The sequence below is a fragment of the Mesoplodon densirostris genome, chromosome 13 (genome assembly GCF_025265405.1).
Source record: "Mesoplodon densirostris isolate mMesDen1 chromosome 13, mMesDen1 primary haplotype, whole genome shotgun sequence".
Lineage (NCBI taxonomy): Eukaryota > Metazoa > Chordata > Mammalia > Artiodactyla > Ziphiidae > Mesoplodon > Mesoplodon densirostris.
In genome coordinates, this window is record NC_082673.1 from 32,494,354 (window position 1) to 32,516,524 (window position 22,171).

The 22,171-nt window shown below is 36.5% G+C and overlaps 1 protein-coding gene across 3 annotated transcripts in view; it reads left to right on the forward strand.

Annotated features, from left to right (window-relative positions):
* The window catches only part of DECR1 (2,4-dienoyl-CoA reductase 1), a 47,656-nt gene that overhangs the window by 13,630 nt on the left and 11,855 nt on the right, over nt 1–22,171 (forward strand). For 2 of the 3 annotated variants that reach the window (XM_060116361.1, XM_060116363.1), the window contains exon 6: nt 19,321–19,420. In XM_060116361.1, coding sequence (XP_059972344.1) covers nt 19,321–19,420 — 100 coding nt within the window. Of the gene's footprint in view, nt 1–10,214; nt 10,315–19,320; nt 19,421–22,171 lie in introns of all 3 variants that reach the window. The other variant, XM_060116362.1, reaches the window with a different exon arrangement.

Consider the following 22,171-nt stretch of genomic DNA (forward strand, 5'->3'; position numbering starts at 1 on the left):
ATCCCTACTTGTGCAGGTTCTGTGCTAAGCCCTGGGATACGTAAAAACGTCAATGACAGTGTCTATTCTTGTACAACTCATAATCTAGTGAGGAAGAAAGATACTTAAATAGTTACCATATGCACTTAAATAGTTACCATATGCTGTGATCTAAGCTATATTAAATGTTATGTTTCAAGTGCATTGGAAATCCAGAGAAAGAAATAACTAACTCTCCCTAGGGATGATTATCATGTTGAGGAACAGAATGCAATTTTAGCTGAATTTTCAAAGATCTAGACATGGAGAAGGGGGAAGGAAAGGAAATGTAAATGTCCATGGGAAGAAGCTTGGTGTGGGAAAAGCAGAAGGGTTTAGGGACTGGTTACAGATGGGAGGGAGATCAGTGGGAGATGATTATGGGAGGTGGGTTGGGTGTAATTGGGAAAGTTCCCGATACCAAAATGGGGAATTTGATGTTAATTTTGAGGAAATGGGGAATTAATTCCTTATGGCTTTTTCTTGAAGGTGTCTCATAAAGAATATGACTTGATTAGAAAGGTTACTGGGAACAATGTAGGGGCTAGAAAAGATTAGAGAGATCATTTAGGAGGGTCTTATTTTCCTTTTGTTAGGATAGATGGCATGGAGGATAAATTAGGAGATATTTAGAAGATAAGATCAATAGGCCTCACTGATTAGGTGAGAGAGTTTTTAGCTGGATTGGATAGTTGAGATGATGATGACATCAATGAGAAAACTGGAAGGAGAGTAGATTTAGAATGTACTAGAACATTTTTGTTTAGTACTATAGGAACAGACTTCTTTAGAAAAGTTCATACAATATAAATAGTGAATTTCGGCCTTTTGGCTAAGATCAAGTGTAATATAAATAGTGAATATATTTGTAATGTATTTATGTGGGTATATACATATATGTCTAGAACCAGTGTACATTTATTCATTTAACAGAAACTTACTGATGACTTTTGTGTACCAGGCCCTGTGCTGCATGCCCGCATGAGAGGTGACTAAGACACTGTCCCTGAGCAGGTTGTGGTTGGGACTTGAAGGATGGGGGTATTTTCTCAGAGAGGTTGGAGAGTATTCTGAACCAGGACAAGGAGGAAGAATCCTTGTGTTCCTTGAAGGATGTCCTCTGGAGCTTGAGGGGAATGGCATGGAGCTGACCAGTTTCCTTCTGTTGGTTCAAAGCCTTTGCCTCATTAGGTTCAATTTCTTCTTCTTTACAGTGTGGATAATTCTCAGATCAGCTTGAGAAAGGATGTAGGAACAGACAGAAGGATGCTAGAGAGGCACTAGTTTTTTTCCTACGCATGTGCTAATAACTTCCATCTTTTCTCCATGCACTCACTGAAATTGAAACCCCAGGTCACTCATTCCCATTACAGCAAAGTGGATATGATTGAAATTTGGAATTTACATAATTTTTTTGATTTTTTTTAAAGGGGTGGATGATTGGGAAGGGAGACAGAGAAGTGTGGGCTGACTTCTCTCTCTTCTCTGTTCTAGGATCCTTCTATCTCTTCTCACTCTGCCTCTGTCTGATTTTCTCTCTCCATACCTCTTACTCATTTCTCTTATTTGTTTCTCTCTGTATGTCTGTCTGTCTCTCTCTTTCTCTCTCTCTGTCAACTCTTCACTTTTGCTTCTGTTTCTTTCTTCATCTTGGTCTCTCTCACCGCTTGGTGTTTCTCTGCCTTGTCTCTTTTATTTCATCCCCTGCCCATCTGTGTTACTCTGGATTTCTGTCCGACTCTCCCTTCTTTTCTCATTATTGTCATTCATTTTAACATAGACTTTGATCTATTTTTATTCATCACATTGGTTAAAATTCTATGGGCTTCATTAAAAATACATTAGCTAAGGCTTCTTAAAAGATGGAGCCAGTTTTTATTCTTCCAAAATTCCTGTCGGTTATAGATGCTGTAACCTGACAGGGTTTTAAGGACTTGTATTAGTGAGCTGTGGAGAGTACAATGCACAGGGTCTTTTCTGGTATTGGAGCGATAGTCTAGGAACTCAGGTGCTAATGACCTCTGAGGTGTGTCAAAGTGGTAAATATGGAAGTCAGTTCAGGGAGCAGGCCATCTGTAATAATCTGTGATCAGAAGTATGTTAGGTGGTCTGGTATCTAGGAAGGCGGTCAAGGTAAGATATCCAGGAAGTCAGACTAGAAAATATAAGGGCACCAGCAACTAGAAGCCAGATGCTCACTTGCTGGGGACAGGAATTGGTGATGAGTTCCACTCAGAGAGGGGCTAGCAGATCACTGAAGATCAAGAGAACTGTGGCCTTAGCAGGGGCAGAGAAGCTAAAATTAGAGGGACACTGTTAAAGTATGTTTCTAGGCAGCACTGATGCAAAGCTAACAATTTTGAACAAATAAAAGATTTAGGAAACTCCTAAAGACCTTAGCCCAATGTGCTCTTATAGCCACAAAGGTCAGTAAATACATGGCTGATCCTTTCTGGGGAGGATTCGAAATTATCCTGCTGAGGTTCATTCATCACTAGTATGTCATGTATAAATTTAAAATTTTTAGTAAATAGTGTGGAAAAGAGTATCTAATTTTATTAAAGAATTGAGAGAATTTGCAATGAGGAAAGAGTAAAAGAATAATACAGAGTTTTATTTAAGAATCTAGTCATGAAGGACATGGATAGGATAAATATTGAATTTTTCCATCAAACCTTAGAGATCACTAGAAGCAAGAGATACCTCTTGAAACTCTTAAGAGGTTATTTTAACCTCTTAAAGTAGCACTATTATTTAAATAGCATTAATAATACTTTATACCACAATAGTGCTTTGTAATTTACAAAGTATTTTCATATACCAGTATAGAATCAGTATGAAATGCAAGATTATTATATGCTGAAATACAGATAGATTAAAGAAAGAGTAAATCAATGCATAATGTAGCTCTAATGTATATATTATTTTTAGTTTGCTAAATGGGAAGAAACATTTATATATAGTGAAATCCACAGATTTTCTATATATAAATTGATACAGAATTTTGATTGTTTTATAAATTTATACACTTAGGTAACCATTACCAAACCAAGACATAGAACATTTCTATTGCCTCCAAATGTTCCCTCTTGCCGATTTCTACTTATGTTCCCTCTTGCTGATTTCTACTTAATCCTCACTGTCTATGTTTTTAATCCATTTTTTATTGAGTTGTTTCTCTTTTTATTATTTTAAAAATTCTATATTTTTTATTGAAGTAACTGGTTTATAACATATATAAATGCTTCAAGTGTGCAGTATTTCTACTTCTACATACACTACAGTGTATTTACCACTAAAAATTTAGTTTCCATCTATCACCATACAGTTGATCCCCTATACCCATTCCTCCCTGCCCCTTCCCCTGGTAACCACTACTCTGTTCTCTGTATTTTTTTTTAATTGTTTTTTCCTTCCCTACATCACAGCAGCATCTTACCGTATCTATAGTTGAGTTTTTTGTTTGTTTTTTTTTACAATGTTGGGGGTAGGAGTTTTTTTTTTATTAATTTACTTATTTATTTTTGCTGTGTTGGGTCTTCGTTTCTGTACTAGGGCTTTCTCTAGTTGTGGCAAGTGGGGGCCACTCTTCATCGCAGTGCATGGGCCTCTCACTATCGTGGCCTCTTTGTTGCGGAGCACAGGCTCCAGATGCGCAGGCTCAGTAGTTGTGGCTCATGGGCCCAGTCGCTCCACAGCATGCGGGATCCTCCCAGACCAGGGCCCGAACCCGTGTCCCCTGCATTAGCGAGCAGACTCTCAACAACTGCGCCACCAGGGAAACCCTGTTCTCTGTATTTATGTTTTTGTTTTTGTTTGTTTTTTTCATTTATTTTGTTTGTGTGTGTGTGCGTGTGTTTGTTTTTTATAGTCCACATATGAGTGATATCATATGGTATTTGTCTTTTTCCATCTGACTTATTTCACTTAGCATGATACCCTCAAGGTCCATCTGTGTTGTCACAAATGGGAAAATTTTATCTTTTTATGGCTGAGTAGTATTTCTCTGTGTGTGTGTGTGTATGTCACATCTTTATCCATTCAACTCTTGATGGGCACTTAGCTATTTTAATATCTTGGCTATTGTAAATAATGCCATGATGAACACAGGGGTTCATATATCTTTTCAAATTAGTGTTTCCGTATTCTTTGGATAAATATCCAGAAGTGGGATAGCTGGAAAACATGGTAGTTCTATTCTTAATTTTTTCAGGACCCTCTATACTGTTTTCCATAGTGGCTATACCAGTTTATATTCCCACTAACAGTTTACTAGTGTTCCCTTTATTCTGTATCCTCACCAACATCTGTTATTTATGGTCTTTTTGATGATAGACATTCTGACAGGTGTGAGGTGCTATCTCAATGTGGTTTTGATTTACATTTCCCTGATGATTAGCAATGTTGAGCATCTTTTCATATGCCTGTTGGCCATCTATAAGTCTTCTTTAGAAAAATATTTATTCAGCTCCTCTGCCCATTTTTTAAATGTTTTTTGTTGTTGTTGAGTTGTATGAGCTCTTTATATATTTTGGATGTTAACCTCTTATCAGATATATCATTTGCACGTATCTTCTTCCATTCAATAAATTGTATTTTCATTTTGTTGATGGTTTCTTTTGCTGTGCAGAAATTTTTTAGTTTTTTTTTTGGGGGGGATTCTTTTTTTTTTTTAATTTTACAAATTTAATCAGTTATACATATACATATGTTCCCATATCCCCTCCCTTTTGCGTCTCCCTCCCACCCTCCCTATCCCACCCCTCCAGGCGGTCACAAAGCACCGAGCTGATCTCCCTGTGCTATGCGGTTGCTTCCCACTAGCTATCTACCTTACGTTTGGTAGTGTATATATGTCCATGCCGCTCTTTCACTTTGTCACAGCTTACCCTTCCCCCTCCCCATATCCTCAAGTCCATGCTCTAGTAGGTCTGTGTCTTTATTCCTGTCTTACTCCTAGGTTCTTGATGACATTTTTTTTTTCTTAAATTCCATATATATGTGTCAGCATACGGTATTTGTCTTTCTCTTTCTGACTTACTTCACTCTGTATGACAGACTCTAGGTCCATCCACCTCATTACAAATAGCTCAATTTCATTTCTTTTTATGGCTGAGTAATATTCCATTGTATATATGTGCCACATCTTCTTTACCCATTCATCCGATGATGGACACTTAGGTTGTTTCCATCTCCGGGCTATTGTAAATAGGGCTGCTATGAACATTTTGGTACATGTCTCTTTTTGAATTATGGTTTTCTCAGGGTATATGCCCAGTAGTGGGATTGCTGGGTCATATGGTAGTTCTATTTGTAGTTTTTTAAGGAACCTCCATACCGTTCTCCATAGTGGCTGTACCAATTCACATTCCCACCAGCAGTGCAAGAGTGTTCCCTTTTTTCCACACCCTCTCCAGCATTTATTGTTTCTAGATTTTTGATGATGGCCATTCTGACTGGTGTGAGATGATATCTCACTGTAGTTTTGATTTGCATTTCTCTAATGAGTAAAGATGTTGAGCATCCTTTCATGTGTTTGTTGGCTGTCTGTATATCTTCTGTGGAGAAATGTCTATTTAGGTCTTCTGCCCATTTTTGGATTGGGTTGTTTGTTTTTTTGCTATTGAGCTGCATGAGCTGCTTATAAAGTTTGGAGATTAATCCTTTGTCAGTTGCTTCATTTGCAAATATTTTCTCCCATTCTGAGGGTTGTCTTTTGGTCTTGTTTATGGTTTCCTTTGCTGTGCAAAAGCTTTTAAGTTTCATTAGGTCCCATGTGTTTATTTTTGTCTTTATTTCCATTTCTCTAGGAGGTGGGTCAAAAAGGATCTTGCTGTGATTTATGTCATAGAGTGTTCTGCCTATGTTTTCCTCTAGGAGTTTGATAGTGTCTGGCCTTACATTTAGGTCTTTAATCCATTTTGAGCTAATGTTTGTGTATGGTGTTAGGGAGTGATCTAATCTCATACTTTTACATGTCCCTGTCCAGTTTTCCCAGCACCACTTATTGAAGAGACTGTCCTTTCTCCACTGTACATTCCTGCCTCCTTTATCAAAGATAAGGTGACCATATGTCCGTGGGTTTATCTCTGGGCTTTCTATCCTGTTCCATTGATCTATCTTTCTGTTTTTGTGCCAGTACCATACTGTCTTGATTACTGTAGCTTTGTAGTATAGTCTGAAGTCAGGGAGCCTGATTCCTCCAGCTCCATTTTTCGTTCTCAAGATTGCTTTGGCTATTCGGGGTCTTTTGTGTTTCCATACAAATTGTGAAATTTTTTGTTCTAGTTCTGTGAAAAATGCCATTGGTAGTTTGATAGGGATTGCATTGAATCTGTAGATTGCTTTGGGTAGTAGAGTCATTTTCACAATGTTGATTCTTCCAATCCAAGAACATGGTACATCTCTCCATCTATTTGTATCATCTTTAATTTCTTTCATCAGTGTCTTATAATTTTCTGCATACAGGTCTTTTGTCTCCTTAGGTAGGTTTATTCCTAGATATTTTATTCTTTTTGTTGCAATGGTAAATGGGAGTGTTTCCTTGATTTCACTTTCAGATTTTTCATCATTAGTATATAGGAATGCCAGAGATTTCTGTGCATTAATTTTGTATCCTGCAACTTTACCAAATTCATTGATTAGCTCTAGTAGTTTTCTGGTAGCATCTTTAGGATTCTCTATGTATAGTATCATGTCATCTGCAAACAGTGACAGATTTACTTCTTTTCCGATTTCGATTCCCTTTCTTTTCCTTCTCTGATTGCTGTGGCTAAAACTTCCAAAACTATGTTGAATAATAGTGGTGAGAGTGGACAGCCTTGTGTTGTTCCTGATCTTAGTGGAAATGGTTTCAGTTTTTCATCACTGAGAATGATGTTGGCTGTGGGTTTGTCATATATGGCCTTTATTATGGCGAGGTAAGTTCCCTCTATGCCTACTTTCTGGAGAGTTTTTATCATAAATGGGTGTTGAATTCTATTGAAACCTTTTTCTGCATCTACTGAGATTATCATATGGTTTTTCTCCTTCAGTTTGTTAATATGGTGTATCACATTGATTGATTTGCATTTATGGAAGAATCCTTGCATTCCTGGGATATACCCCACTTGACTATGGTGTATGATCCTTTTAATGTGCTGTTGGAATCTGTTTGCTAGTATTTTGTTGAGGATATTAGCATCTATGTTCATCAGTGATATTGGCCTGTAGTTTCCTTTCCTTGTGACATGTTTTGTCTGGTTTTGTTATTAGGGTGATGGTGGCCTCGTGGAATGAATTTGAGAGTATTCCTCCCTCTGCTATATTTTGGAAGAGTTTGAGAAGGATAGGTGTTAGCTCTTCTCTAAATGTTTGATAGAATTTGCCTGTGAAGCCATCTGGTCCTGGGCTTTTGTTTGTTGGAAGATTTTTAATCACAGTCTCAATTTCAGTGCTTGTGATTGGTCTATTGATATTTTCTATGTTTTCCTGGTTCAGTCTCGGAAGGTTGTGCTTTTCTAACAATTTGTCCATTTCTTCCAGGTTGTCCATTTTATTGGCATATACTTGCTTGTACTAATCTCTCATGATCCTTTGTATTTCTGAGGTGTCAGTTGTTACCTCTCCTTTTTCATTTCTAATTCTATTGATTTGAGTCTTCTCCTTTTTTTTTCTTGATGAGTCTGGCTAATGGTTTATCAATTTTGTTTATCTTCCCAAAGAACCAGCTTTTAGTTTTATTGATCTTTGCTATTGTTTCCTTCATTTCTTTTTCATTTATTTCTGATCTGATCTGTATGATTTGTTTCCTTCTGCTAATTTTGGGTTTTTTGTTCTTCTTTCTCTAACATCTTTTGGTGCAATGTTAGGTTGTTTATTTTTAATTTCTCTTGTTTTTTGAGGTAGGATTGTACTGCTATAAAGTTCCCTCTTAGAACTGCTTTTGCTACATCCCATAGGTTTGGGGTCGTCATGTTTTCATTGTCATTTGTTTCTAGGTATTTTTTGATTTCCCCTTTGATTTCTTCAATGATGTCTTGGTTATTAAATAGTGTATTGTTTAGCATCCATGTGTTTGTATTTTTACAGATTATTTCCCTTAATTGATATATAGACTCATTACGTTGTGGTCGGAAAAGATACTTGATACGATTTCAATTTTCTTTAAATTATAAAGGCTTGATTTGTGCCCGAAGGTATTGTGTATCCTGGAGAATGTTCCATAAGCACTTGAGAAGAATGTGTATTCTGTTGTTTTTGGATGGAATGTCTTATAATAAATCAATTAAGTCCTATAAGTATCAATTAAGTCCATCTTGTTTAATGTTTGATTTAAAGCTTGTGTCTCCTTATTTTCATTTTGGATGATCTGTCCATTGGTGAAAGTGGGGTGTTAAAGTCCCCTACTATGTTTCTGTTATTGTCTCTTTCCCCTTTTATGGCTGTTAACATTTGCATTATGCATCGTATGTTGGGTGCGTAAATATTTACAATTGTTATGTCTTCTCTTGGATTGATCTCTTGATCATTATGTAATGTCCTTCTTTGTCTCTTGTTATAGTCTTTATTTTAATGTCTGTTTTGTCTGATATGAGAATTGCTACTCCAGCTTTCTTTTGATTTCCATTTGCATGGAATATCTTTTTCCATCCCCTCACTTTCACTCTGTATGTGTCCCTAGGTCTGAAGTGGGTCTCCTGTAGACAACATATATACAGGTCTTTTTTTGTATCCATTCAGCCTGTCTATGTCTTTTGGTTGGAGCATTTAATCCATTTATATTTAAGGTAGTTATTGATATGTATGTTCCTATTAACATTTTCTGAATTGGTTTGGGTTTATTATTGTAGGTCTTTTCCTTCTCTTGTGTTTCCTGCCTAGAGAAGTTCCTTTAACATTTGTTATAAAGCTGGTTTGGTGGTGCTGAATTCTCTTAGCTTTTGCTTCTCTGTAAAAGTTTTATTTCTCTTTCCGAATCTGAATGAGAACCTTGCTGGGTAGAGTAATCTGGATTTTAGGTTTTTCTCTTTCATCACTTTAAATATGTCCTGCCAGTCCCTTTGTCTTGCAGAGTGTCTCCTGAAAGATCAGCTGTTAACCTTATGGGGATTCCCTTGTATGTTATTTGTTGTTTTTCCCTTGCTGCTTTTAATATTTTTTCTTTGTATTTAATTTTTGAGAGTTTGATTAATATGTGTCTTGGTGTTTTTCTCCTTAGATTTATCCTGTATGGGACTCTCTGTGCTTCCTGGACTTGTTTATTTCCTTCCCTATTTTAGGGAAGTTTTCATCTATAATCTCTTCAAATATTTTCTCAGTCTCTTTCTTTTTCTCTTGTTCTTCTGGGACCCCTATAATTCAAATATTCATACGTTTTTTGTTTTCCTGGAAATCTCTATGACTGTCCTCAATTCTTTTCATTCTTTTTTCTTTATTCTGCTCTGCAGGAGTTATTTCCACTATTTTATCTTCCAGGTCACTTATCCATTCTTCTACCTCAGTTATGCTGCTATTGATTCCTTCTAGAGAATTTTTATTTTCATTTATTGTGTTGTTCATCCTTGTTTATTTGCTCTTTAGTTCTTCTAGCTCCTTGTTAAACGTTTCTTGTATTTTCTCCATTCTATTTCCAAGATTTTGGATCATCATTACTATCATTACTCTGAATTCTTTTTCAGGTAGACTGCCTACTTCCTCTTCATTTGTTAGGTCTGGTGGGTTTTTACCTTGCTGCTTCATCTGCTGTGTGTTTCTCTGTCTTCTCATTTTGTTTAACTTACTGTGCTTGGGGTCTCCTTTTCACAGGCTGCAGGTTCATAGTTTCCATTGTTTTTGGTGTCTGCCCCCAGTGGGTGAGGTTGGTTCAGTGGATTATGTAGGCTTCCTGGTGGAGGGGAAACTAGTGCCTGTGTTCTGGTTGATGAAGCTGGATCTTGTCTTTCTGGTGGGCAGGACCATGTCTGGTGGTGTGTTTTGGGGTGTCTGTGACCTTATTAGGATTTTAGGCAGCCTCTCTGCTAATGGGTGGGGTTGTGTTCCTATCTTGCTGGTTTTCTGGCATAGGGAGTCCAGCACTGGAGCTTGCTGCTTGTTGAGTGGATCTGGGTCTTAGCGTTAAGATGGAGATCTCTGGGAGAGCTTTTGCCTTTTGATATTACATGGAGCCGGGAGGTGTCTGTTGGGCCAATGTCCTGAACTCGGCTCTCCCACCTCAGAGGCACAGGCCTGGCACCCACTCGGAGCACCAACACTCTGTCAGCCACATGGCTCAGAAGAAAAGGGAGGAAAAAAAGAGAAAAGGAAAGAAAAAAACAGGTACATGGGGAGTTTTTGCCTTTGGGGAAGTCTGAGGTCTTCTGCCAGCGTTCAGTAGGTGTTCTGTAGGAATTGTTCCACATTTAGATGTATTTCTGATGTATTTGTGGGGAGGAAGGGGATCTCCACTTCTTACTCCTCCACCATCTTGAAGGTCTCCCGGATTTGTGTTCTTAAGGCCTTACTTACTACTCTGTCAGTCCTCAGCTCTACTTTGCCAATAGATATGTTGGTTACACCCCTGTCTTTTGAAATTGATATTTTATTTAAACTAAATTCAACCAATGCCTCTTGTGCCACTGTGAAAGACATATTAAATATGTGTTCAACATAGTATGATACCCTTCATACTTGGTTGTTTTTCAGAATCTTAAATTACTTAACATTTGAGTAAGAATATTGACCACATATCCACTATTATTTTTTTTAAAAATATATTTGTTTGGATTCTATTTAAAGAGAACAATTTTTCTTAAATTTTCCTTTTTTTGTGTGTGTGAGTATATTAATTGACAAAATATGTGACAGCCTACCCAGGTATTTTACTTGATTTTGGACTATCTTTGATCATTGAGTCACATAGATTACTTTATACCAGGAAACTAGAATTTCTTCCACATAAGACCACATATGAGAAATCTGTAGTGATTACTGCAACTTGTATAATTATTAAATACAGATATAAGATGCAATAGATGTTAGAATACTGAACAGTATTATTTATAAGTAAATGCTCTAATTTTAACTAAATTTTCTTCCTTCTTGTCTCCCTCAGTCCCTCTCCTTCCCTCCCTCTCCCCTCCTTCCTTACTTCCTTTCTTCTTACTTTTTTAAAACACCTAACATTTATTAAGTGCTTATTCTATATCAGGTTTTGTTCTAAGTGTTAAATATTTATGAACTCATTTAATACTTGTAATGACTCTGGAAGGTAAGTTTATAGTTATGGGTAGAAACTGAGGCACAGAGTTAGTCTTTTTTAATATATTGGTAGATGTTTTTAATTCTCACTTTTACAGATGAGAAAATATGGTTTATTAAATAACTAAGAAGTGTTAATTATCACTGTTAAAATTGATGATTGACATATTTTTTTTTTTTTATTGTCAGAGGTAGTCCAGGGCTTCCCTGGTGGTGCAGTGGTTGAGAATCCGCCTGCCAGTGCAGGGGATATGGGTTCGATCCCTGGTCCAGGAAGATCCCACATGCCGTGGAGCCACTAAGCCCGTGTGCCACAATTACTGAGCCTGTGCTCTAGAGCCATGGGGCCACAACTACTGAGCCCACATGACACAACTACTGAAGCCCACATGCCTAGAGCCTGTGCTCTGCAACAAGAGAAGCCACCACAATGAGAAGCCCACTCACCACAACGAAGACCCAACACAGCCAAAAATAAATAAATAAAATAAATAAATTCATTAAAAAAAAAAGAAGTGGTCCAGTAGGAAAAAAGAAAGAACCGTAGTTTAATTGAAGTCATTGTCACCTAGTTTATACCTGATACTTAGATGGTGAGTCTTGATATTTTGACCACTACTTAGCTTTCTCATCTGTAAAAACGATTGGATAATCAACTACTACTCCAATATTTAGTAAGCAAATAAGGTATTAGATACAAAAGTTTTGTGAAAAACATAAATTGCTTCAAAAATATTCATGTGCTTCTTCATGTATGTGAATGAACATATGGTAGCTTAGATAATTTAAAGAATTAGGTAGAATTAATTTTCAGAGACTCAGGGAATCTAAGAGTATGGAATAGTCAGAAGCAACCCAAGGAAGCTTGAATCATATGGACTGTGTCAGGGAAAGGCAAGGAGTGAACGGTTACTGTCTAGTCAGACTAATCATGAACAATGAAGGGGAAATAGAAAGTAGTTAAGAAATGTCTGTAAAGGAAATCATGGATAAGATCAGTGTCATTGGAAGTATGCCTGAGATGATCTTACCAGCAGCCTGAGAATATCTTACCAGCAGCCTTGTGCTAGAGGAAGAGAAGAGTAAATGCAAATAATGCACCAACCGAAGAAACTAAAAAAGGAAAGATCCTTTTAATCAATAGTTATGAAGAAACAGTTGAAGGCTTTGAACTAAGTAAAATACTTTATGCTATCTTGCAATTGAGTTAAAACAAATTATCAGAAAACACAAGGTTTTTAACCATCTTGCTGTTCTAGACACATAATGTGTGAACTGTAAACACAGAAATAAATTTTAAAGCATTCTTAGTTTCAATTCATTGATATTGAACTCAGCCAGTTACTTTTCCCTCATCATTCATCATTCAGTGAACCTCAGCCTGTCCAATCTCATGTCCTTCTGTAATCACCCTTTGTTTGGCTGCTCTTTTACATAGACTCTGAAAGAATCATTTTTCCTTAAGCCATATAGAATTGTCATGCCCAGCTTTAGTTCCACACCTCAATGAATGATGTCCTATTCAAAAGCTCTAATACACACTTCAACATTTAAAAACATGCTGCACATTGTTATTGTTCCATGTTGTAAGTCTCCTTTTCTCATCCATCAAAATTGGAAATGCTATTACCCATCAGTATACAATACTTCTGCCCCACCTGCAAACCCTTTCCACCCTTACTCCATTCTTCTCCCCACCAGTTCCTAACTCATCACTAAGCACAAAGGTGATGCTTTGTTTATGGAATGAAACATTTTTGAGACCCACAAAAAGAAGGCGAATTGAGGGCATGTTTAACACTACTTTAAATTATGTCCTTCAGCTTTACTATTAGGGGAAAAGAAGATGACGAGCCTTTTGACAAAATCAGCTGATAAGGAGGCAAATGCACCTTGTTTCAGAAGAAGGAAGAGTAGAGCAGGCATAGGATGAGGCTTTTCTTATTTGTCAGTTGTGTGAGTGCAAGTTGTATGCTGTTTAGATTTTAAAGTATAGAAGGACCATATGGGTACATTTCTGTGTATTGCGTCTAGGCCTTCCTTAGAACAATGGGTGCATTTTAAGACTGTTTAAAAACACTTTCTTAGTAATGAGTTGGCATTTATTAAGGCAGTGTTAATATCCTTTTAAAATCACTTTTTGCTAGAGTTACTACTTTGATACAACATTTCTACCTCATTTATTAAATTTTCTTATAGAAACTGTGTACCTTACTTTGATGTTTTGTGAAGATAATGTAACGGTAAGGTGATTTGGAAATTTTGGAAAGGAATCTTTTTTTTTTTTCTTTTTAACTATATAACTGGAAATTTCTTTGAGAGGAAATTTTATGAGTGTAGGCTCTGGATCAAACTGCCTGGTTCTAGTCCTGATCATACCACTTATTAGTAGTGTGAACTTGGGAAAACTACCTCTCTGTGCCTCAGTCTCTTTTGTAAATAGGAGGATAAAGATAGAACCTTCCTCCTAGGATTGCTGTGATGATTAAGTGAGCTAGTGCCTGTAAAGTGTTAAGAATAGTGCCTGGCTCAGACTACTACTCAGTAAGTATTAGCTATTAAAGAAAATGTTAGATTCCTCCAAGATAAGTGTATTTTTACCACCTGTTTTACAAGGGGACCATAAAGTATCTGAATGTAAGGCTATGTCCCTATGTCCCATAGTTAAAATAGACTAGAAAAACCGGAGCTCTGATACCACTTATTGTAATTAAACTTTTAAGTTTCAACCTACATGAAGGATGTATTTATGTTAAATGTTCAAATGAGATGTCTTCACTTAGTAGATAATATTCTTTTAAAAAGAGTTATACTATTTGTTTTTAAGTTATATGATCATCCTGTGAATAACTTTTAGAGTGTTGATGACTTTTAGATTTAAATTCAATTGAGGCTCTTATCAAAAAGTGGCTAAGAGTCCTCTGTGCCTTCATCAAAAAGAGAAGTGAAGAGTTTGCTCTTCATGTTATGATTGTCAGGAAGATTAATTGCTGGCAATAACAGTAGAAGAGTTAAACCTGCAAACAGTAGCTCACCTGTGTGCCTAGAAAGTACAAGGAGTTCAGGTTTATTTACTTGTAGTATGTAATGCTTGGAGAGGCAAAGATGAGGCTAAGGGGTGTGGACTTTACCCTCTGGAACTGGGTAAAGATAAACTGAAGGATCTTAACAAGAGATATATTCAGAGTGGTGATTGAAGCATGATTAATGACTGAGGGGAGGCCCCAATGAGGAGAAGTGTTGAGAAAGAAAGAAGAGAGAACCAATGAGGGAATGTTCTAGTCTCAGGAGATGTGAATCAAAAACACAGGTGGAGGAGTTTACTCTGGATACTGAAAGAGTTGATAAATGATGTTGAGGGCCCTGGTGAAATTGTAGATGCATCTTTCCAATGGCATTTACCTACAGTTTGGAACAGTTTTAAAACTCCCTCCTTATAAGAGTGGAGAAGGCCATTCTGGTATTAAGAACTGCAGGGTGGATGTTTGAGAGAATGTGTGGCTAGGAACTGAGTGTCTGATTCATGTAATAGTCTAGGCTGTAAATAGAAGAGTTAGACTAGGAGGGAACTATAAGCCTAAAGAATATGGGAGATAAAGCACCCAGAATTTATAATGAAGTCTCAAAGAGCACATGTAGTATGAGGATGTGAAAGATCTGGAAGGACAGAATACGGAGAGTAACACATTGCATTTAGTATTTTGGAATGATGACAAAGTTCAGGTTGTGGCTAAATTGAGGTAGCACCGAAGGTCATGGAGCTGTAAGATTTATGATCTTGTCCACCTGAATGTTGAGATCTTCCAGATTGTTGAGAGAAATTGGCTTTGAGATGTGGTTACAGATATTTTTGTAGGTTTAAGGCCAGGAGGCAAATTTTAATGAAAATGGCAGAGTAGTTGGGAAGTCAAAGTTAACATCAATTGAAGTTACAAATGGTGGTTAAAGAGCTGGATATTATCATTTTCAAAATGGGACTTTTTGCATGAGGGTAAAAGAGTAATAGGTAAAATTGATAGCAATGATTAATTAGTGAGTAATCTGTAGAATGTAATGACATTTGCTGGAAACTCCCTATTTTCCTACTTTACAGTGATAAATCTGGGGCCCAGAACATGGAAGTGATTTGCTCAAGGTCACACAGTTATAGAGCTAGTAAATAGTAGAATCAATGTTTGAGTCAGATGTCTTTAAACTACAGTATTCCATCTCTACTGAACATTGGAACTGAAATTTTTATTTTAATTTTCAAAATTTGTATTTAAACCAGATTTTAGAGCTTTTGAGTCTTTTTTTTTGAAACTGGCACATAATCTTACACGTTTTATTTAATAGTGTGATTTTTAGTGTTTCTTTGTTACTACTTTTTTCCATTTTGAAATAGTTAAGGATGGGCTAGCATAATATTTATTTTATTTATTGCTCCCTTTCTCTATTTTCTTAACTTTGCTAACATAGGTTCTATTTTTGTTGTCAGCACTGGGATATTAGAAACTTGCCATTTACAAACCTCTTCTGTAGGTAATTTTAATTTAAATGATTAGCCTTCCTATGAAAAGAAAAAAATATATCTGTGACTGACCCTGGGAATCTGGGAATTCTTTACTTTGAGCTATTAACACCACTGTTCATTTTTTGAAATCCAGCTGTTAATTGTTTATGCAGCATTCATCCTATTGGAACACTGCAATTTCAAATGTTTGCCTCTTTTTTACACTCGGGGTAATTAAAAGCAGCAGTATCTCATTCTAAGCAGTGGGCTACCCACATCTTAAATAAAATCTAGAGAGAAAGAGAAGAGGACGGTAACTTTCATTTCCAGTATCTCAATTACGTAATAATGACTTAACTCCTCCTTTCCCACACCTCAAGAAAAATTGCTGTTAAATCTGAATAGGAAGATAGAGCACATTCTATTGGAACACTGGCATTACATAAGTAATTGTCACTTTTAAAAGTAGTTTTTATAATTTTGTTGTAAGATGATGCAGTTAGCATCTGTTGTCAGTGTACTGTAATGGTGTACACTAAAGTTCTACTTCCTCTTCTTTCACAGGGTGAATTTGGAAACAAAGTAATTTTCAGAGATCTGAAAGACTGAGCTTGATATATTAGAAAAAGTTACCATAATGCCTAACATAACTATTCTTATTTCTCATGTCCTTAAAATGGTACTCCTGTCCCCTCTTCCACTCCCAATGTTTTCCGGGTTGTGCTAAGTTTTGTTTCTACTCTGGGGTGTGTGGAGGGAAAGAGAAACAAAATATGTCAAAGAGAAAAAAAACTTATCTGAATATTCTTTAAATTATTTTCCTTGTAGTCCTTCAAACTTGTAGTCTTAAATTTCTTAAAGTATCTACTGTTTCATAAATTATATATATATATATATATATATATATAGTTTGATTCATTTGCTAATATTAACTTACAGTATTTTCAGTGTTGTGGCTAAGTAAGAAGTAGAAAATCACTGATTTTTCAGGAGCTAAATATTATTATTTTAAATTTTCATGCAGTCAATTTACTGAGAACCCACTATGTCCCAGGCAGTGTTGATTACTGGCTGTATTTTCCTCTTCTGTACAATATATCCTTGTTGCTTATTTTATACATAGTAGTTTGTGTCTCTTAGTCCGATACCCCTATCTCACCCCTTCCCCTTTTCCTCTCCTCAGTGGTAACCACTAGTTTGTTCTCTATATCCATGAGTCTGTTTCTGTTTTGTTGTATACATTCATTTATTTTATTTTTTAGATTCCACATATAAGTGATAACATACAGCATATGTTTTTCTTTGACTTATTTCCTTAAGCATAATACTCTTTAGGTCCATGCACGTGTTGCAGATGTCAACATTTCATTCTTTTTTATGGCTGAGTAATATTCCATTGTGTATATATATACCACATTTTCTTTATCCATTCATCTGTTGATGGGCACTTAGATTACTTCCATATCTTGGCAATTGTAAGTAATGTTGTTATGAACATTGTGGTGCACGTATCTTTTTGAATTAGTTTATTATTTTTCGTCAGATACATACCCAGCAATGGAATTGCTGGATCATATGGTAGTTCTATTTTTAGTTTTCTGAGGACTCTCCATACTGTTTTCCATAGTGGCTGCCTCGATTTACAATCCCATCAACAGTGTACTAGGGTTCCCTTTTCTGCACATCCTCACCAACACTTGTTATTTGTAAACTTTTTGGTGATAGCCATTCTGACATGTGTGAGGTGATATCTCATTGTGGTTTTGATTTACATGTCTCTGATGATTAGCATTGTTGAGCATTTTTTCATGTGTCTGCTGGCCATCTGTATATCTTCTTTGGAAATATGTCTTTGCCCATTTTTTAATTGGGCTGTTTGTTTTTTTGATATTGAGTTGTATGAGCTGTTTACATATTTTGGATATTAACCCCTTATTGGCCATCATATTTGCCAGTATTTTCTCCCATTCAGTAGGTTTTTAAGTTTCATCCATGGTTTTCTTCATTGTACGAAAGCTTTTAAGCTTAATTAGTTTCCATTTGTTAATTTTTGCTTTTATTCTTTTGTCTTAGGAGACACATCCAAAAAAAGATTGCTGTGGTTTATGTCAAAGTGTGTTCTGCCTGTATTCTCTCCTAGGAATTTTATGGTTTTAGGTCTTTTTAGATCTTTAATTCATTTTGAGTTTATTTTTGTATATGGTGTGAGGAAATGTTCTAATCTTTTTCTTTTACATGTAGCTGTCCAGTGTACAATATCATTTGAAAGGTCTTCATCTGCTGATTCTCTGTTTTGTGTCATTTCTGAGAGTCTTTCTATTATCTGATTTTTCTCCTGGTTGTTTCTGTGTCTTTTTATGTGTAGTAATTTTTGGTTGCATGCTGTGAATTTTATGTTGTTTATGTTTATATTTTATGCTGTTGCTGTTGTTGTGTGTGTGTGTGTGTGGTGTCCACATATGTGTATGCATTTTAATTTCCCTTTGAATTAAAAACTTGTGGATCAGCTTGATCAGTTCAGTGTTTATTTTTAAGCTTTATTTGGGTGAGTCTAGAGTAGACTTTACTTTTGGGCTAATTTAACCCTCCTATTAATGCACAGCCCTTCTGAACTTTCCACCGAAAGACCTGGATATTCAACAAAGCTGCTCAGACTCACTTATCTCCCAGCCCTATGTGTACTCTGGGAATTGTTCAGCTTATGGTTCCCAGGCAGTTGTTCTTTGCCTGGCCTTATGGAATCTTATCCTAAACACATACAGCTTGATGTTTGGCCAGAGACTCAAGGATACACTATGCAGATTTATGGGGCTCTATCTTTACATACTGTTCTCTTTGGGGGAACTCGCCTCACAAATTGCAACTTCCTCAGTCTCTCTAAAATCAGATCTGTCTCCTCAACTCAATGATAATGCCTTATTTGGCTATTTTCCTACTCCTTATGCCACAGTCTATATGACATATGTATATAGTATAATATAGAGTATGTAATATAGAATATATAATATGTATATATATGTATATGTAGTACATACCATATAGTATATATACAGTACCTTTAGGCAAAATCTGATCTTAGGGCTCATTACATTTGTTTTTCTTCTCTCAGGAATTGCCATCTTTCCCTGCTTGCTAAACAGTATCTGAAAATAGTGGTATCATATATTTGATACAGTTTCTTTGTGTTTACAGGAGGAGGACAAATCCATGATGCTGGAGGCAGAAGTCCCTGCTAATTTAGTTTTGGTTCCGATTTATTCTTATAAATGTGTTAATGGAAATCCTGTCCAGCTGACTATGCAGGGTATAATAGGGCCATACCTTTGAGATTTGAGCCTTGGTATTGACTCACCTGGTATATAATTTTAATTAAGCACAGACTGGACCATCCTGAATGGCAGCAAGATTACTAGCAAAGATGTAGCAATATTATTAGATTACTCTTTCATTAATTTAGGCTTAGTGAAGTTTTGAAATATTCTTCAGTTTTTGTTATACCCTCTTGAATTAGATCCCATTATTATAAATAATGTTTTCCTGATGTGAATTGATTTAGCTATATTGTTAATTACTGTATCATTTTAAAATGTCAGGAGCATCGTTTCTTGCTATTACAACCATCTATGCTGAGACTGGGTCAGGTTTTGTAGTACCAAGTGCTTCTGCCAAAGCAGGAGTGGAGGCCATGAACAAGTGAGTACTACTGTGTTAATCCTGTCACTGAAGATAAATAATGTGCTTTGGTAGCTTGTGTAACTAAATTCCTGCTTTCTAGTCTCTTTCCAGAGAAAAATAAAACAAAGACTAATTTGGATTCACCAGGAGACATTCTATTTCATGAATAAGTCCTAGTTGTCTACAGCAGCACTGTCCAATAGAATTTTCTGCAATGATCAAACTGTTTTGTAAATCTGCAGTATCCAATAGCTATATGTGGCCATTGAACCCTTGCATTCTGGCTACTGTGACTGAGACACTAAATTTTATTTAATTTTAATTACTTATCCAGTATGACTGTGTATTATAAAGTATGAGAAAAAGTCTGATAGGAACTCAGACTAGTGTATCCATGCATCTTTACTAGTGCCCCCTCTGACCTCTCTTAAACATACCTTCATCCTTTTATTCTACCTACTATACACGATTAATAGAACTAACATAGGCCGTGACCACTTGTCAGCTCTTTTGGCCTTTTCTCAGCAGCATATGATTGCTTTTTGAATCTGTTCCCCATTGGCCTTTTCCACTGTCTTAGTTGTAATGTAAGGTCTTATCATTGCTTGTCTTGCTTACTGTAATAACCCCATAATATGTTTCTCTGCTACCAGTTTCTTTTCTCTTTATTTTTTATTCACATTCCCACCAGACACATCTTTCTAGAAATGTATATCTGCTTATTATAATGCCTAGCTAAAAACCTAATATCATTTTTCTATTACTCTTTGGAATAAAAGCCAAAACTCAATATGGTATTCTAAACAGACTTGTCTCTGGCCTTTCTTTATTCATTGACTTACTTGATAAATATTTATTGTGCATCTTTTGTGTACATGGGATACAGGGATATGATAGTGATGGAAATAGAACAGTCCTCATTCTCACCTGAACTTGCATTCTTTTACCATTATTCCTGTGCTTTTAATTACCATCATTCCTGTGCTCTATATTTTCTTAAACACACCACGCATTTTTATATCTCTATGCCTGGGTTATGCTGTTGTTGGAATTTGCTGTGGTATTTTGCCTCCCTTCAGGGAGTTTGTATCACCTCCTCTGGGATATTTTCTTTCATTTCTCTAGAAGAGAATTAACCATTCTCTACTCTTTGCACCCTTAAAACTTTGTTTATTCCAATCTAGTGAGAAGACTAACACATTAATAAATGCCATCCAGTGTTGTAGATTCTAAAATGAAGGGGCAAAGAGAAGGGCATTGTAGACTATTTTTAACATGTCATTAAAGCTATATGACTTCCCCACTAGAATGAGTGTTCTGTGAGAGAAGAAAGCATATCTTATTCGTCTTTGTATACTCATTGCTCAGCAAGATCGGGTACATAGCTGGTGCTTAGTTCTTGTAGAACTACATAATTCTTCTCTTTTTCGAGTAGTCTCAAGATTCTTTTTAACATTTAAACCAGTAATACACATTTGTTTGAGATACAAAGAAGTTATACTTTACTCAGCAGTTTAGTTTGGATAGAGATAATTACCGTTTTTGGGGGGTTTTTTTAAGGTCAAATGGTATTGGAAATAAGGGATTTGAACTTGACTATTTTGGCACCATTTGTACAATATTTGTTTTGTCGAGATCTTTGACTCTTGTTAGAGGTTTCAATTTCATGTCTTTTAAGGACTATGCTTCTGTGCTGCTTTTTTGGTATTACTGTGTAGTGAATTGCACATAGCAGATGCTCAGTAAATGTGTACCTTCCTCCCCAGCCCTCTTTCATATTTTGTAGTACACAGTCATACCAGATAAGGTCTTGTAGGTCCCTGAATACTGCATGTTGTTTATGCCTTTGTCCTTTACTCACACTGGCCCATATGCCCGGGCTGTCTTCTTTTCTCCACCCTACCTTCTAAGATCTCCCATCCTCTTCTTTCCCCCTTACTCCCACAAAAAACTCCTAATCTTTCTTCAAGTGTCAGCACAATTATCACCTCCTGAGGGAAGCCTTCCATGTACTTCAGGAAGGCATAGATACTTCTTCCTTTAAGTAGTCTTAGCACATATTACACAGTTTCCAGGATAGTAGTATCTAGTTCATTATACAACTAAAGTGACCTCTCTTGAGAGAGGGACCATCTCCTGAAAGCAGGGCTGCCTTTCTTTATTTGAGGCTATTGGCATATAGTAAGCTCACAATAAACACCTGTTGATTGAAAAACAATAATGGTTAACATTATTGAGGATACTGTACTTAGCATCTTAACATGCAGAGTGAGCCAGTGAGGTGGATTCCTCATGTTACAACAGATCTTTTTTTTTTTTATTAGTTTCTGCTTTATAACAAAGTTAATCAGTCATACATATACATCTGTTCCCACATCCCTTCCCTCATGCATCTCCCTCCCTCCCACCCTCCCCATCCCACCCCTCCAGGCTGTCACAAAGCATCGAGCTGATCTCCCTGTGCTCTGCGGCTGCTTCCCACTATCTATCTACCTTACGTTTGGTAGTGTATATATGTCCATGCCTCTCTTTCGCTTTGTCACAGCTTACCCTTCCCCCTCCCCATATCCTCAAGTCCATTCTCAAGTAGGCCTCTCTTTCGCTTTGTCACAGCTTACCCTTCCCTCTCCCCATATCCTCAAGTCCATTCTCAAGTAGGTCTGTGTCTTTATTCCCGTTTTACCCCTAGGTTCTTCATGACATTTTTTTTTAATTCCGTATATATGTGTTAGCATACGGTATTTGTCTTTCTCTTTCTGACTTACTTCA